At 40.6% G+C, this 18,514-nt stretch overlaps 1 protein-coding gene and 1 long non-coding RNA gene across 3 annotated transcripts; one reads left to right on the forward strand and one right to left on the reverse strand.

The window, feature by feature from the left end:
* Window positions 1-357: 357 nt before the first annotated feature.
* Window positions 358-15,266, forward strand: LOC111333712 (uncharacterized). Its single transcript, XM_088751423.1, has 5 exons — window positions 358-838; window positions 1,557-2,726; window positions 8,061-12,849; window positions 13,459-13,509; window positions 13,998-15,266. Exons 3-5 carry the CDS (start codon window positions 8,090-8,092, stop codon window positions 14,020-14,022), a joined length of 4,836 nt encoding a protein of 1,611 aa, XP_088607549.1. The 5' UTR covers window positions 358-838; window positions 1,557-2,726; window positions 8,061-8,089; the 3' UTR covers window positions 14,023-15,266.
* On the reverse strand, window positions 14,413-18,051 carry LOC148738005 (uncharacterized). 2 transcript variants are annotated; one of them, XR_015997455.1, is made up of 3 exons: window positions 17,043-18,051; window positions 16,904-16,936; window positions 14,413-16,215 (listed from the first exon to the last, which is right to left on the reverse strand). It is a non-coding gene; the product is annotated as an uncharacterized LOC148738005 (long non-coding RNA). The 2 variants fall into 2 exon arrangements; XR_015997454.1 differs by lacking the exon at window positions 17,043-18,051 and having other exon boundaries at window positions 16,904-17,035.
* Window positions 18,052-18,514: the final 463 nt, after the last annotated feature.

The following is an 18,514-nucleotide window of genomic DNA, read 5'->3' on the forward strand; positions in this document are numbered from 1 at the left end:
TGTAGTAAAGCACGCAGGAAGCGGCCAGAGCACGAACGAAATGTAGGGCGAAACACGAGACGTAGTCAAGTGTTTCTCCCCACTTCTTGAGTGCTCTAGCCGCTTCCTAAGTGCTTTACTACAGAACAGAACACAGTCAAGGCTTCTCTACTTGTTTTATAATAAAGAATCCTTTAAATTCCCCACACATTACTTTGTAATTTCCAAACAAACTTTATTTTCAAGGCGAACAACAGTGTCGTCAGCATGCTCTATACTCTGACAGAGCACGCTTAAAATAAGCCATTCAGAATCCTTGTTAGAATGGGCAACCTAATTTGATTGGATGGACAAGACCAAAGCTGTAAAAAATGTCAAACCATCAAAAGCTATCACGAGGAGTCGCAAATCTTGCTTAATAATTCGAATGCGTAAAAGTGTAATTTTCGCGTACAAAAACCAGTATCTGCAGTAACATGATTAATGAAATCCGGCCGAATTTTGGCCCATGAAAACCTGGACATTATCAACGTGACAATTTAAAAAAACTGCTTAAAGCTTGTGGTTGGAACTTGACAAACTGCTGCGCTGTGTTGTTCTGTGAATAAACAACGGTCGAATTTACAGCAGCGTGAGGGTTTTCTGAACTGGTGGCTGCATCAGAGGAACTTGGCTGCGATGGTCTTCCATTCAATGCACCAGAGAGGATATCTGAACAAGCCCTTAGCTGTTCACGGGATGGACGAGTGCTGTAATTCCTCAGGCTAGCTTCATTGCGATGACGAGAGATAGCCATTATGTGCCGCGATGGAACTTGCGCGTTGGACCACAGCGTGATTGCAGTGGCTCTGACACTATGGTTAGTGTAGATTCTCGAAAAAGACGCTAGTTTAGAAATTTCTTTCATTATTCCTTCAATTTTGTTGACCCCCAGAGGCTAGTTGTCGTACGAAACTTTAACTTAAGATTTCACGGCTCGCTTTGGGTACTAAAAAAGTGCTTCGCAGGCGGGATTTAACTGCTGGATAGGTCAAGCTCTTTGTTGCTCATTTCGTGGAGGTTCTTGGCAACTTTTCTTTCACTACACCAAGCTATTAAAAAACGGCAACGAAAAAAAAAAATTTTTATTTGTATTTTGGTGTTCATTTTCTAGAGAAAGTTATAGTTGTTGGTTAGAAACGTGTGTGTGCTAGCCAGTTTTAAAATCGTCCACTTTCCTTGATTGTTTTTTATTTTTTTTGCAAGAAAGTTTAGCAAATGTGCGTCCACTCTATTCGAGGTTTTCATATGGTATTTATTATATTTTTGCAACGAAAAAACTCACCTTCAATAACTCGAATAGCCCATTTGGTGGATTGTTTGGTTTTCTTTGTTTCTGCTCTTACAATTATCTCGTCTATTGCGGCACTTGACATGTTTTGAAATCTTTGCCTGTTTAAATTGCCGCCGCGCTCATTGTTTTCGTAATTAACTTTGTTGGAAACCTCACTTTCATTTAAAGGGTAGGTCGTATTGTCATTGACAATATCCTCTAAATCGATCGAAGCTAACAGCTCGTTTTCTCTTTCGTCTTCTAGGTCGTAGAGGACTTCTGGGTCGAATAAAAACCCAAGAGAAAAATTCGGCATTTGGTCCACCATGTTACAAAATGTCAGATGGCGTGACAGCTTCAACTCTATGTTCTATACTCTGATAGAGCACGCCCTTTCAACCAATGACAGCACGCATTATATCTGAACTTTATTATAATCAATGAGTAACAGAACGTGAGTAATTATATAACAGAAAAGTAGATGCATAAAATATTTACAGTATGATGTAATACAAAGGTAAAAGGTAAAGTCTGTTTACGAGCCTAGTGGCCCATTAGGCCGGTGCTTAACTCCGGTTTCTGTAGCATGAAGCGACTAGGAGAATTTCTACTCCCCCCAGGATGGGATGCTAGTTTCGAGGAATTTGCTCTCCGCACACACTGGTTCAACAAACGAGGACTGTATACTCTCTTTTAAGTTGCCTTTTATTCTTCAGCTCACAACATTCACGTTCCGCCCTACGATCTAACTAACTTAGGATTACAAGTGCCACTTTTATTAGCTACAGATATCCACACCCAGATACGTAGGTCCGGTGTGGTTGGATAGGGCTTAGTTGTCTATTAATTTGCTAATCGGTTGATTCCACTAATTCCTGTTGCATGGGTCTGTTAGACAAATCTTATTATCGTTAATCTTAACACGCGGTTTCAATAGCAATTATCTAGTTAATTACATCATTGTTTGTCGATCGTTCTACGAATTCTCTGTCAATATTTCCGGTTACATTCTACAGGTCTCTATTAGAGGTAAAGAACCAATAACTCACTCAGTGCGCCGCTAATCATGCGAAATATAACAAAGCAAGCAAAATCCTGATGATGGGTGTAAACGTTCTATAACAGCTAGTCCATCGTAGGACTAAAACTCGTCTAAAATCTCATTCAGAGATTTTCGACGAGCAAAAACTACCGCGAAGACGCATATTGGTTTTAAACTTCTCAGTCGTACTAGGTTTGTAGTTCGCTTTGCTTAAAGTTGAATTTTGGCGGGCTGCGGCGACGTACTCTCCCCAAGCCTCGTCAACCACGATAGCCGTAGCAGCGCCAGCCGTAGTGATTTGCTTAAACTCCCTATTGAAGTAATAGACGAAGGGAAAGGTATGAGTCAGAGAGATAACGTACAAGAAATACTGGATACACAAGCAATCAAAAGGTAACCCGTTTTTCTATGTGTTTGATAAGTCTTCTGTTCTCTCGAATGGTGTCTCTTTATGAATTATTCTTCGAGTATCTGGTACGCAAGCCATAAATAAAGTCAACAGAATGCATGTCTACCCCAGTAAACATGAATTATCCTCTGTGATGTCTTAAGTCCGCCGAAAGGTTATTCATCAACCTGGACATCGGTGTTCTTTGATAAGTAAGAGAATTTCTACAAGTCAACTGTTCTCTATAAAGTGTAACAGGTCTCCTTTGCTCTTTTGGGGTTTTAAATTGAAGGAGGCAGTATTAAACTACGGCCGGCAGAATTGCAAATTGATCTTGTAATTTTAGGTCGACAAGCCATCTGCTTTCTATTTTGACATTGTTCATTGTGTCATCGCAAGACAGTGTTAACCTATAGCTGGACGAATTTGGAAAAGCCGTAACTTTAGGACGACTCTATTCCACTACAATATTTACCGAATCGGTAAGAGCTAGAAAATCTGCTTGTTTAAAACCAAGCGAGTATTATGTATTGGCGATATTGCTTGAGTAGCATCGTGTGACACAAAGCGACTTCAGTTTACTCCGTCATCGTGCATTGAGACGAATATTGACGTCTCTGTGAAATGAGGCTCGAAATTAATGCAATGCGTTAGACAATGCAGAAAAACGTTTCAAGAGAAGTGCGATGTATATCTTGACTTACACCGATAAATGAGTGCATAAATGTAGATGAAAAAAGAAGGCACGAGGTTGAGTCGATACTGAAAAAATCTTGATAGAAAATGAAAAGAATGTTAGAGCTGTGAGGGCAATTATGAAAGCTGCTTATTAATGACTTGACGAAACGAGTTAACGTTGAGGCTGACTGCTATTATCATCGATGCAGAGTACAAGATAAAGAAGAGAAACTGGTTTTAACAATCAAAACATCATCCTCTGTAAATAGAATTCATTCAAAAGCGGCAAAGGTCGAAATATTATTTTCCCCCAGGATTTGTCCGTCGACAACTGCAGTATCAATTATGTTCAAACGTAATGCTGTTTATTTAGTTGCTATTTTTGTGCGTGACGTTGCTTTATTTGGTTGCTATTTTTGTGCGTGACGTCGCTTACGTTTATGACATTGCCGTGTCGTAACTGTCTTTGACGCCAGTATCGCCATGTCACACCAGTTACCGAAAGAAAACAAACTGCAAACATATCGATTTTCAAAAAGCCATCTTTACTTTTCATCTCTCTTAGCTTTCTAATAATCTGCACTGAAAAGTTTTACAGATAGAGTATGCTTTTATCTTTCCGAACTTTCGGTTGTGATCACATGCACAACTTATGAAGCGGATTTAGGAGTGATTTAGGTCATCGTTACCGATCATTATTTCGCCCAATGTAAGGTAATCCAAGAGAGTCTTGGATTCCGGATTCCACGCTGTGGATTCCGGTTTCCATGTCTGTGGATTCCGGATTCCACATTCGTGGATTCTGGATTCCATAAGTGGCTGGATTCCACATTTCAAAATTCTATTTTCCCTTTGTACTTGGTTTTCACAAAAAAGCTTTTTCTTTTTTTACCCGAAGTGTACATTGTCTTATATAAAACATAAGTATAAAATATAATTATTGGCCTTACCCGAGAGGATTGTGGATATATGAGCGGTTTCTGAAGTCCATTGAGTCCAAATCGTTGAGGAAATACTAACGCGGAAGGGCTATTTTAATTTTAATAATAACAACAGCGTCAACAAGAAAAAAGAGGAACTAGTATGTCCACGTGCTATTCACTACCTCACCCCTCCCCCACTATACATACATATATATATATGTATAGTGGATTCGAAATCCCCTGAGGAGTGGGCGACCACGAAACAGGCTTGTAGGGATGAACTTGTAGTTTACTTGTCTTTTTCCTCCCACAATATATACTTCGCTCTACTTCTATGTATTGAGCACTGTTCTACGAAAATCAAGTCACACTTTATATATATAAAGTGCATGGCTTAGACGATACCACAAAGGCATGGCTTAGACGATACCACAAAGGTTGGATCGTTTGGGGTGACCGTCTCGGTTCTCCCCCATCCTAGCATTAGCACTGCACTGATGAGGCCCAGAAGGCCGAAACAGTACTGTCTGCAGTTAGATATAGCTCTTTGGCATACAAAGCTTTGCTTTCATGTCCAAATTGAGCACTCTAACTAGGATGAGTCATTGCTCTGCAATTGCGCATGCTCGCTAGTGTACTCTAGTTTGAGCACTCTGGCATGGCTTAGACGATACCACAAAGGTTGGATCGTTTGGGGTGACTGTCTCGGTTCTCCCCCATCCTAGCATTAGCACTGCACTGATGAGGCCCAGAAGGCCGAAACAGTATATAACTAACTGCAGACAGTACTGTTTCGGCCTTCTGGGCCTCATCAGTGCAGTGCTAATGCTAGGATGGGGGAGAACCGAGACGGTCACCCCAAACGACCCAACCTTTGTGGTATCGTCTAAGCCATGCCAGAGTGCTCAAACTAGAGTAAACCAGCGAGCATGCGCAATTGCAACGGCAATGACTCATCCTAGATAGAGTGCTCAATTTGAACATGAAAGCAAAGCTTTGTATGCCAAAGAGCTATATATATATATATGGGCGAAGCTCATCACCTTAGTTGTGATTTGAGCACTCGCGCATGGCAACGTGTCTGCACTTGGTCCCACAAGTGTAGCGCCCAGGCAATGGTTTATTCCAGAGCTTGGCCCAGTGCCTGCACTGCACTGATGAGACCCACATAGGTCGAAACAGTGTGCACTGTCTGGGCCTCATCAGTGCAGTGCTGATGCTAGTATGGAGGAGAACCGAGACGGTCACCCCAAACGACCCAACCTTTGTGGTATCGTCTAAGCCATTCCAGAGTGCTCTAACTAGAGTGAACTAGCGAGCATGCGCTATATATATATATATATATATATATAGTAGCGATACAATTCAACAAAACCTCACACACCCTGGACGATTTTTCGTTCCAATGCATTGATCAGATACAGGCCCCTAGTGGCTCTGCAGAGATCGATAGGCTGTTAATCACAAGAGAGGCTTATTGGAGTGCTCAGTTGTTCTCTTTGGCACCCCATGGTTTGAATAAAAGAAAGGAATTTCATTCAAAAAATAGAAATTGCTATAATTAATTTTCCATCTTAAATGAGGCGCTACTAATTGATCGTTCAAAGGCCCTTTTCTCGGATTTTGTCGGCCCTTTAGGTGTGGATTGGACTCTGAGGCCTTGCCAAGGAATCTTATTATGATTAGTATCATTTAAGGGCCCCTCCAGGGATTTTGTTGCTAATTTGCCCTTTCGGGCTCCAAAGGCCTTGTTTTGGGATTTTGTTACGGTATACAGTTGTAGTAAAAAGTGGGCCTTCCCTTTTTTAATGCTCGCCATATTGCTTCTTTGCAATTGGTTACGCCACTTATATTAACATATTCAGTATTCTTATCTCTTAGTTTTCAGGGTTTGTTCCTTGTATTTTTTCCATTGCTTTCTTTGTAATTATTTTTTTTTTATTAGCACTAGTTCATTAGTCGTTATCTGTAATTATGTAGTCATTAGCACTTCGATCCTATTTAATGCTCTTTTTTTATTTCAAAAGTTGTAAATAACTGAAGAAGGTCTCTGACCGAAACGTTTTTTATTACAACTTTTATATTTTTACGTCAGAAGTTGTCCATCCTTGCAAATTTTTATAGCTTTCAAATGGTGCTCTGCAAACCGCAAAAATCACCCTTAAAATCGCATCCCACAATAAAACTGAAACAAATCTAAATTAACTTAACCACATACGCAACCATCAAGACCAAAAATTTGCACAGCTAAATTTAGGACATCTTAGATATCCTAAGCCGGCCACAGAGTGCTAGGGCATGGACCTAGTTAAGGTTCATAAAGCTCAAAAAGCAAATACGAACCTAAGTAGGGTTTGCAAAGCAACCAAGTCGCTAAACGTCTGAAATCATGTGTGTACAAATTCTGTTCTTTTGGTGTTCACCTAAAAATCGTTTTTCAGAACACTCGATCGGGGCATAAAATCTTTCTTTCCTTACAAAGACCGTATTAATCGTTCACAACAATCCAGAGTTATTTACAAAGCAAATTTCTGGGATTGTAATGATTGTTACATTGGTAAAACTAAACGACGGCTTCACGATAGAAAAACCGAACATTTTAAGGCTCTCGCTAAAAATGACAATACTTCAGTCATTGCTGACCACGTCAAGGCCTGGACATAATATGAAGTGGGATCATTTTGATATTTTGGCGAAGGCCAAAACAGACTACTATTGTAAAATCAAAGAGTCCTTACTTACTCAAGAGCTTGAGCCAGCTTTAAACGTGAACGTCGGAAGTGAAAAGCTGTTGCTTTATTAATCTGCTCTGGTGTTATTGTTTATTGTTAAGTTTTTTGGCTTAATCTTGGTTCCAATCCCCCCACCTTAGTTATATATATCTCTATATATACATAGCTGTTTTAAATTTCAACGGTTACTTTTTAAAATGTAGGTTGAGTACATACGAAACGTCAAGTCATAATCAAAATGTGCAAGTTCAAGATGTTTATCACCGCTGTTTGTGTCTTATTTTTTATCAAAGAACGAAAGAATTTTTGTTGTAAACACGGGAAACAGATCCAAATATGACCGAAAGCGCAAAATAACAACCTCGAGGTTACCCATTTTCTCTTTCTACCAAAAATTGCGCTCTCGAGATTTAGAAATGGGAGCGTTTCGATTTAAATTTTATCGTTCAGTGAAAACATAGAAACTTTAAATTCAAATTCATTGAACTGTTTTTTTGGAGCTCGAATCGAGAGTGGATCCGAACACTATGTACGTGGGAGCTAGCACCAAGAAAAAAAGAAAATTCTTAAGCTAGGTGTCTCGAGACCCATTATCACGCACATGTCCAAACATGTTCATGCTCTTTAGAATTGGGGGAAAATTTTTACAGCGTTACAAAACAAAGGGGTGATGTAAAGTGGTCATTGCTGAAAGCAGCATTTAGAACACCTTGACACATTTCCTAATTTCGTTTCATCAATTAAGCTTTCTTGCATTCAAATGCTATTGACAGTACTTTGAACACCCCAGAATGCATAATTACAATGTTTAACAACCTAGCGAACGTTATGACTAGGCACATAATCAATTTCTTCAACTATAATTCTCATGTCAAGAGCATTTCGCGACATATATTTATGACCGTATACGGATAGGTTTTGATACGTTCATTTCGTCTATCAGTAACGACAACATTGTTAGAGTTGATTAATTTAACCCTTTCCGTCCCAATTGTGCTTTTTATAGAGATTTCAGGCCCTGAAGTAGATTAAGAGATGGCAGCCGCTGCACCATCGTCACTGGCCAGCTCTGAAGAGACGACAAATGGAAGCAAACTCAGCAGACTTATAATCGATGGTGGAACAACAGTGTTACGAAAGATTTTCGACACTCATCACCCTCCTTTACAGCTATCTGCAGGTCTCAGTGCTAACTATTCACTCCTGAGTAGTTTGTTAAAGAAAAAGGTCTTGCGAGTTGCTCAGTGGGACCAGTTGTTCCCACACGGGGGAGCTACACCAGATTCCAAAACCTTTGACATTACTCTTCTCTTTCTTCTTCTTACTAATATATGCGGACTATCCCCTCCCCCACTTGGATGGCATGCAAAGCCTTCTCCCGGTGACACCTCTCTTGAAGCGAACCTCGTTCGAGTGAAGCTCTTCCGAAATAAGCTGTATGGCCACGTGTCCGCGACTAGTATCGACTCGCTCACTTTCTCCTCTCTGTGGCATGATATTAGTGTTGTGCTTGTTACTCTTGGTTTGAATCAGGCAGAGGTGGATCGATTAAAGGCGGAAAACTGTGGAGAGGAGGAATATCTTGACCTGTTACTTAAATGGTGTGAAAGTGAAGAAGAAATCAAGTCACAGTTGAATGACATTCATCACTCGCAAACTGGAGTGCAAAAAAGTATTGAAGATATATGCCAGACTCAGCTGATAGGTCACCAGTTACTTCAGGATAGCAACATTAAACTCGACGAGATACACAGTTTCCGGTGTAAAGAACGCAAACGAATGAAAGAACAGCGACATTGCCTCGAAGAACTACGTCAAATTCAAATTAACGATCAGAGAACATTAGCGGAAAGTAAGATCAAACTTGACGAGATGTCTCAGTTACAAACAAAATCAGACCAATGCGTCAAAGTGGTACATGAGACGCAGTTGGAAACACTCAAAGTACTCGACGATAGCACAGTCAGATTGAGAGAGGTACATCAGACTCAAATTGACACAAAGGAAGCAATCCATAAATTGCATCAGTTGCATCAAGAAGATTACAAAGTAGCTGACGAGACAAAATCCAAACTCGAGAAGGTCCTAAGAAATCAAGAAAAGCACCTTGAAGCTTTTAAGCACATTGAGCATGGAGAGAAAAATGCGACAGAGGAAGCTAGAAATCAGAAAGAGAATGAAATCCTAACAAAAATCGCAAAAGTTGACTCAGAAAAAGAAGTCAAATACCACACAGAAAGGTATCTAGAAGGAACTCGTGTGTCCATTATCACGACGGTAGAGAATTGGTTGGACGATAGAGGCTCTCAAAATCGTGTGACCGTGATAAGTGGAAATGCAGGGATGGGGAAATCTGTCATCTCTGCAGTTGTCTGCAAAAAACTACTAGAAGCTGGCAGATTGTCATGCAGTCATTTTTGTCAGCATGATAAGGCGCGCTACAGGAATCCAAAAGTGATGCTCCAGTCCTTGGCAAGCCAGTTGTCAGAATCCCTACCTGAGTACAAGAAAGCCATCGTCAATTCACTTTCTAGGAATCTGGGGGTCGAGCTTAACAACGCGGAGGTAAAAGAGCTATTTGAATTGCTCTTTCAAGTACCTCTCAAAAGCCTCAAAGCCCCTGACAAAAATATTCTTATAGTGATAGATGGATTGGATGAAAGTGAGTACCGCGGACGAAATGAGCTGCTCGAGCTTATCTCTGACCACTTTAGCAAACTTCCATGTTGGATTCGATTTCTCATTACAACTCGTTCAGAAATAAACATCTCAGAAAGGCTCAAGAAATTCCAACCTCTTGAGTTGAAGCCAGACGATGAAGAGTCTTTAAAGGACTTACGGTTGTTGTTTGAAAAGAAACTAAGTCATTTGATTCAGCAAGGTTATCAGGAAACCGTCATACCTGAGCTGGTTAAAAAATCCGAAGGACTTATTTTATATGCCTATTTGCTAGCTGATTTTTTAAGTCAGAACGTGCGTCTCCTTACTCCAGACAATTTGGACAGTACGTTACCCTCCGGCATTTCCTCTGTGTACCAAACCTATTTCCAGCGTCTGGAAGATGAACTTTCCAGAGAACTGAACATCAAAGAGGAGCAGTTCTTAACCTTCCTAAGCGCACTCGTGTCTGCAAGAGAACCTTTGCCGATAGCTTTCATTACTGAAATTATCCTGACAGCTAAAAACTCTTTAGCTGATTGGCGAAAAGTAAGAAAGGCAATCACATGCATTTCATCTCTGTTACCTGTTCGAGATGACCGTATTTACTTCTTTCACAAGTCAGTTAAAGACTGGTTGACTGACAAGACCTCTTATGGGCAACACGATTTCACTGTGGAAGAAACGGAAGGCCATCGTGTTCTCTCTAAACTTTGTGCCAAGGAACTTGACGATGTTAAACATAAAGATGTACAAAGCGAAGCGTTTAACAGCACCATCAAGTATGCCTTGCAGCATGGTGTTCAACACATGTTGGAAATGGGAAACTGTTCTAACAAAAGTATTTTGGAAGAAATTGTGAAGAAATATGTGATAGACTTACAACTTGTGTATTTGAAACTTTGTGCAGACAATACAGCCGCGTCAGAAGACATCGTTTTTGTTAAAAAACAATCGTGTTTTGATAAGTTGAATGTGAAAGTACAGAATGCCCTCAGTACTTTGTTGTTCTTGTTGAGAAAGTTCATCGCTGAGTTAACACAGCTACCTCATGTGATCTTCCAAACCATATTGAATGAAGGAGGTCCTGATCTGTCTTCTGAAGCGTTAACCCTTTTGACGGGAAAGTATTCCAAGATACCATGTATGGTGTACATGTCCCAGGATAGGAACAACCAGGTGACAACGATGAAAGCCCAATTTGAAACGTCGTCTGCAGTGGCCTGTTTCGACGTCTCACCACATCGAGACTACATGGTTTGTGAATGTAAGGATGGCACCATTCAACTTTGGTCGTTGACCACAGGCAAACTTCTTTGGAATCGTGCCGTGATTGTCGCTAAGCGATTTCGGCCGAAATTTAAACGTGCGTATAGAATGGTCCCATCTTCAGAGGTGTTATGTCTTTACCGCTCCGTTGTATTTCACCCCACCGAGGAAGTTGTCTTACCGGGCATTCTCAGCCACGCTTATACCTTTAAGGGAGATCTGAGGCCACTTTTTCCCAAAAGTCAATGCGAGTTTGCAGTTTGCTCCGTTTCTGGGGACAAGGCCTCCATATTAACGGATAGTCCACATGACGCTAAATGTATTGTTTTGTGGAGTCTAGTGTCCGGTTCAGAGATTTCTCGCACAACAAGAAAAGAAGATGTGCTGTCCTTTGCTTGGTCTCGAGGTGGAAGTATTTTAGCAATTTCTTACTCAACTGGCTCTGTTGATTTGGTTGATGTCAGGGACAGTTTTAAGACGCTGGCACAAACAAGAATTCCAGAAGTGTGCGGAATGATGAAGTTCTTTCCTGTTCATCGACACCTTATATGCCTGCACGAGTCTACAGCAGATTTGATTTCCTCAAAAAGGTACATTTTGAATGTCGATGGAGAGAATATTAGCCAAATCTCTTCTTCAGATGTTCCTTTGGAAAAGACTCCAGGCAGAAGGTACGATTCACTGTGTGAATGTGGTTTTTTGTTTGGAGATCCTCTTCCCTGGATACCGCATATTACATTACCATCGACAGAGTTTTTGTTGGATAAAAACACTCTACTTGGAGTGTATAAAATATCCACCAGAATTTTAATGCTGAATGCCAATAGTCCTACAGACCCAGCAGCTATTTCCTCCACTCAAGTCAACGTTAACAACGTGGCATTTTCTTTGAATGGAGAGACTTTATACATCGTCATTGAAGCTGCTGTACCTTGGGCTTTGGGTTGGGACGTAAGGAATGGAGAGCTCGCAGCAAAGAAGAGGTTACCGGAAAATACAGAGCAAACTTGGCTTGTACCAGTCAGAGATGGTGTACTTTTGGCGACAAATGGACGCACACTTGAACTCTGGAATTTTCAGTTGTCTAAGTGCACTCGACGGTGGTCCGATTTGCGCCAAATTGCAGATATTATCCTAGTATCAGAAGAACGTGTACTATGTGCTAAAGACACATTTGAGTTGAACATCGTAAATACAGTTTCGGATGAAATTGAGGCTACAATGTTTACACATAAAGAAGAATGCATTCCATGCAACAATAAACGCCACGTGATAACCTCTGAAGAACGTGTGCCATGTGCTAAAGACACATCTGAGTTGAACATCGTAAATACAGTTTCAGGTGAAATTGAAGCAACGATGTTTACACATGGAAAACACGTGCACTGCATTGCATGCAACAGTAAATGCCACGTATTAACCTCTGATAATCAAACGGTTCAGCTGTCGGATGATAAAACTGTTTTATGGAAAAAGGATATGAGTGTTTTGTGCGGGCTATTTTCTCCAGATGAGAGTCTTGTCATTCTGCAGAGGCAGTGGTTTGGAGAGGATTTGATGGTCCTTAATGCAGTTTCGGGAATCACACTCTTTTGCATAGCCTGCTTGCCTATTCCTTTTGGCTTCCAGTTTATCAGTAATGAGGAAATTGTTGTGAGTTCGTTTGATAGGAGAGTTAAGCGTCTTCGACTCTTCAGTGTCAGGTCTGGTGACTTACTCAGTGTCCTTCATGTGGAAAGAGAGTGGTCCTGTGTAGCAGCTTGCCGGAATAAGCGACTCGTAGCTGTTGGATTAAATGACTCTAGCCCCAACTTCAAACTTGTTTATGTAAAATTGCCTTGTGACGGAGAAGATAGAGGAAACAACAGGTGAGCTTTCGAGAGTTGATTCTTAACAAAAATTAGTAAAATAATAAGTAAGTGAAAAAGTAAGTAATTCTTTATTTAATGGGGCACCACTCTTAGCTACAATGACGATGAATCGCCTTAAGAAGACTTGCAGTAATTAGTCTAAACGTTGCGTCCTACATCTAGTGACTTTGTCGTGAATCAACAGAATTTAATTTATAGTACCATCCAGCTACCACGATGAACAACAACCTATTTCATGACAAAAATAAGTCTGTTAAAAAAGGTCTGTTAACGTAAATAGACTTGAACATAAAATTACCCTCAGCGCCGTTTATGACTCCTCCTAGCTCAACGCGCAGTTGTGTTTCGCCCTAAACTGAGACATTTGCGTTGTTCGGGTAGATAGATTTATTAAAAAAAAACCAGGAAAATCCGGCGTAAAAGGCTACCGATCACATTTTTGTCATCTTCGCATCCTGATGCATACGTTATTTTTTATATTCTCTGAACCTTTTTTCCGACCTTTCTTTATGGCATAGCAGGCCCAGTAAGATCATTTATCCTTTTCACTAAATTGTGTAGGTATCAGCTTCCCATCAATTGATCATGATTTTTTATCCCTTTTAGCATTGACGACAGGCTGGAGATGGGACTCCACCAGAGCAGCCGAAAGAGGAGGTAAGAATCGAGCAACTTTCTGTATTATAACTGGGAAGCCTCTAATGTATTGGAATAGCATCACATTATTTTTCGAAGAAAAACAACTTGTCGCCGCTGCTGGTATAGGTTTCAGGCATAAGGACTATAACAGTCTGCCATGTGAGCGTCTTAAGTAGTAGAGCGAGTTAACGTTAAGAGGCGCGCAATCGTTTATTAAACCGGCCATGTTTGATTTGGTGTTAGAGTCGACGGTAGGGGAGGGGGGAGGGAGGGGGCGAAATTGGTACAAATTTCTTATTCTCCACAGTCTTTCGCTTCCATTAAAATCAAAGATGACGGCCATAATTTTTGCTAAGAATTTACTGAGCACTCGCTCGACAACATTACACAGCTCTGCCGGTGAGGACTGTAAGAGGTCAATTTGCTCTACTTAAGTTTGATATGAGTGTGTCATTGTATTGCACTAATCGCTTGTCGCTTATGTGTCTCTGTTCACTTTATTTCAGTCGTTTGAATTGCTTGCTTTCCTGATGATGCTCAGATGGACGATGCATCGGTAAAAAGCGATAAATAGAAGATTGAAATTAGGTCATACTTGAAGTGAGATGAGGAACGTTTTTTAAGTTTCCCCACTCAGTTTTTAGCACGTTTAATCGCATATTATCGCTGTACCAATGAGCTAAGAGAGAAACCTCCACTACAAGTTAAGTAACCATGAGCAAAATTTACAGCTATCACAATACAATTCTAAAGGCACTCTGTATTGCCATTGCCTGGTTATTGTTCGGGAGGGTTATAGCCGACGTTATAAAATATGTCATTCTAAATAGATCAATCTGTTATATCTAAGAAACTAAAATACTTCAATTAGACTAATTTTTTCTTCTTGCCGTGAAGTAGATAGAGTAACGTGAATGCGTGTACCGGAAGTACAAGTTTTATTAGAAACTTACACACGAGATACAATGAAAATACCCGAAGTTCATATATTTTGTACTGCGGTATTAGATACATATGATGCACGATCCTCGCAGTAGATAGCGCTATTTAAGCAATAGCGAAAATCAGACTTGAAAAAAATCAGGCCTGTACGGGATTCGAACCACTGACCTCTGCGATACTAGTGCAGCGCTCTACCAATTGAGCTAACAAGCCAACTGGGAGCAGGCCGTTAAGTTGATTCGTAATAAACCCGTGAAAGTGATAAATGAGATACAACGAAAATATACAAAGTTCACATATTTTGTACTGCGGTATTAGATACATATGATGCACGATCCTCGCAGTAGATAGCGCCTGATTTTTTTCAGGTCCGTACAGGCCTGATTTTTTTCAGGTCTGCTTTTCGCTATTGCTTAAATAGCGCTATCTACTGCGAGGATCGTGCATCATATGTAAACTTACACACGATGATCATCATTTTCCCGAGACGTCAGCTTTGATTGAAGTTCTGAAGTCAAGAGCACAATTTACTAATCGTTTTAAATAGATTAAATCTTTAAAGTAACCCGATTATGTAGTGGAACATCCAAGAAATGGCTCCTTTTGTCCGTTTGTTAAATCTCTATCGGAGGAAGGATTACTTTACGATTTTATCTTTCAGCTCTTTGCTGTAATGGGTGCAACGCTTAAATCAATTAGTTTTTATCCCACCATAAATTCCATTAATGGGCATGCTGATTTGGTCCTCTGATCTTCTACTTGACCTGCAATGAACTTTCGTTTTCGCTTCTAATTGTTTGATCTGAAGGATTAAATACGTTGTTGCTTGTTTATGAGATTCTCATGAGAATAAGCCCGTTGGCAAACTGTGCGGGAAAAAGAAGTTTTATCTCCTAAGGTCAGTTCGCTGGCTTGCCTTGATCCTACAGACGAGGACATAGAACATAAACAAAAGCGTGTAACTGAGCTAGTAGTTACTAGTTAAAAAGAGGAGAAGAGAGAGAGAGAGAGAGAGATCGCTAGAGGTGAATCAGTTGTCAGTATAAGTCGCAGAAAACGCGGCGCCGAGAGGCTTTGTTTTTTTTCGATAGATGACGCAACACAGAAAAAACTTAAAGGAAAGATCTACACTCATGGTACTTTCAGCACAGCGCGGCACTCTCCACAAGCCTTTCGCTCCTATTTACCTACCAGATTGTAATTTTACCCGAGGGAAAATCACATTTCACTGAAGCAACCGAAAGGAAATCGTTTATAGTTTTTGGCGAGCTGTCAAGCTCTTCGGTCATCTTGAAGTCCTTGCCGCTCCAACAGCGCCACATCAATGTCATAGAGGAAACACCCTACATAGGGTCATTTGCCTCTTTATTATATTATTTGCAACTCGTGTCGAGATTATCAGTTGCGCTTGACCTCAACATGATATTCAAAACTTTTGGCCAGATTTATTTTGGTCCAGAAAAAAAAAGACAAAAGCAAAAAACGCGTTTCCGGTCCCTCTCACGTAACAGGTAGATGATATAGAAAGGTAGTTTGGATTGATTTGTAGCTGACTGCCTTGAAATTTTACCTCAGCCGGCCGGAGTGAGGACAAAACAAGACATCGCTTTAGCCTTGCGAGTTATCGGTGGTCCTTATCTTCGATCTGAAGACGTGCTACCGAACTTCCGGTGACAAGATCGCATATGACGTCATGGGAGTATAGATTGCGCGATATCATTTAGCTTTCCGGTGTTAGTTTGTCTTTCGTGCAGTCCTCGGCTAACATTTTCTTTCTTTGACCTTTTATGAGGGTAAAATAAAACGGAACAGTATTAATTTACATGTTCCTATCAAGGCGGTAGACATTTAAAGGAATTTTGTGGTCATTACATGGATAGTGAGTCGTAGATTGCGTTGATAAACATTTCATAACCCTCGACACAGTTCCAAAGCTCTAGTCCGAAAAAAGCAGAAATTTCATTATTAATTTGTTTATGAAAGCGTCACGCGGGGATTTTAAAAAGATTTGTTATCTATGGGAAGTTTAGAGTTGCAGACAAGTAGTTTTGAAGGCCTGGGGGCTTTCTCCTCCAAAGGGGGTCTGATGGTCTGATTTCCCTGGGAAATTTAGAAGGCAGACTCTTAGAGTTGCAGTGTCCTTTAGTTTGCGATCTGTTCATGCGGATTTCTGTTGCTTAGATGTTCCTAGGAGCCATACATTCGAGGATAATTACATGTAGGATAATTGACATTTGTATTAAAGCTTTTAGTGGGTAGCTATGTCATTACAAGATCCACCCGGTGCCCCCGGCTGCTACTGAAACCACTGCGTCACGCTTTCTATGAGCCTGAACTTGACATTTGAGGCGACGAGGTGTGAGAATACGTGAAGAACTCGTTGTACGAAAAATAAAATATCCTTGATCTAGAGCGTTAAATTATGTGAAATATAGACATTGTAAACATAAATTGCATAAAACTATCTTACCTAGTCTGCCTTCAGTTCTTTGTAGCTTCACAACTGAAAGGAAGCCCAGATCGTTAGATATCCTCAAAAAACCACAAATGAGGGACACACTGGGAAGTCGATTTGTTTTACTCATTTTTAGAACGCTTGAAATATTCACATTTCGCGAATTTTTTTTATTAGCGCTTTATACAACATCTTATCAAACTTTCAAATTCTTAGCAGTTCCCGGCGTAATCTAGCATTACGTAAGCTAGGAAGGATGTGCTCAAACTTTTCTCAGAATGTGGCGCTTTACTGGATGAATAGATAATGAATTCTCCGCTTCGAGTGGTTCACCAATCAGTGATTTATGGATCATCAATCCCGACTGAATTTCTACAGCTTGCCTGCGAACAGATCATCATTACCAGCGTTCTGGCAGGGGTATTTGTCGTCCACGAGAGTTCATGTTCAAGGCCGTTGAGGTAGGGTGAGTCACCGTGAGGCCCGCCAGGGGTCTGGGCCTAGAAACAGCATTCTATCTTCAACGCAAAATAAAGATAGTCCACTTCTAGGCTATTCTTCAGCCCAAACCGATATCGCAGTTTATAAAAAAGCACCGCCCTTATTCATGAGAAATTGTTTTATTCGAGTAATTATCACCACTGTATGGAAAACATAGCCATGTCATCGAACGTAACGAGCTTGAACTGAGGTTTAACATGAGTTAATTGAAGGTTACTTCCGAACTTGTTTCCGATGCTGATTGGTGTTTGTTGTATACAGTTATTATTAAGCATGTCTAGACTGCTGATGCGTGCATTAAGCAACTACACGATTGAAAAGCCTTTCTGGGTTTTGTTTCACTGCCCCTTCTACAAAGGCGTTTCACAGGCTAGTCATTCACGAGCTAAGTGGTCAGCGGGTGTCAACCCCTTTCGGCGCCCTATCCGATTCCCCCATCTGTCAAATGAACTGTCAGGCAGACGTGGCCTTGTATGGCATAAAAGGGTCCTCTGTCCATGAGCTCAGTTTTGCACGCAATGGCTGCTTTCAAAAATTAAGAGTTATTGTCGTCGTTCTCAAAACGACACCTAGGTGGACGTGAAAAGATAAGAAGGAGGTTACTACAAGCACAAAACGCAATCGGTGATCATGATATGTCTCATATCTCCCGACTATGGCGCGTCGTGACCATTCTTAATTGAATTTTATTGCGTTTGTTTGTGCCAATTTGTGCAATACGAAGCTTTACCGGAAGGGCTGCGTTTTTCGGGGATAAGTTACCTTCGTCATTCAGTCCCACGTTTTCTATTTGTCATGTTAGTGCACTCAGTCTGTAAGGAGTACAAATACATTAAATGAGTAAAATAAACTGTTAACCTGGTTAAAAGAGTTAAGAGTTAAAGTACAAGAGGTTATTTTGTTTTCGATTTGTCTGTGGTTATTGATGTTGCTGAAATTCATTGTTGATAAGAGGGTGTGTGACTCAATCACAGCATGTCCATCTACGGAGAAAATTTATCTTGTGAAATGATGGACTTTGTGCTTTGAGGGAACAAACTTTTGCGGCTCAGATCAACCGAAACATCTTCCACTATAATCAGTACAGCACAAAGAACATTGAATTGCATTTTCCAGCGAATTCCA

This window comes from Stylophora pistillata, chromosome 2 (assembly GCF_964205215.1).
Source record: "Stylophora pistillata chromosome 2, jaStyPist1.2, whole genome shotgun sequence".
NCBI lineage: Eukaryota > Metazoa > Cnidaria > Anthozoa > Scleractinia > Pocilloporidae > Stylophora > Stylophora pistillata.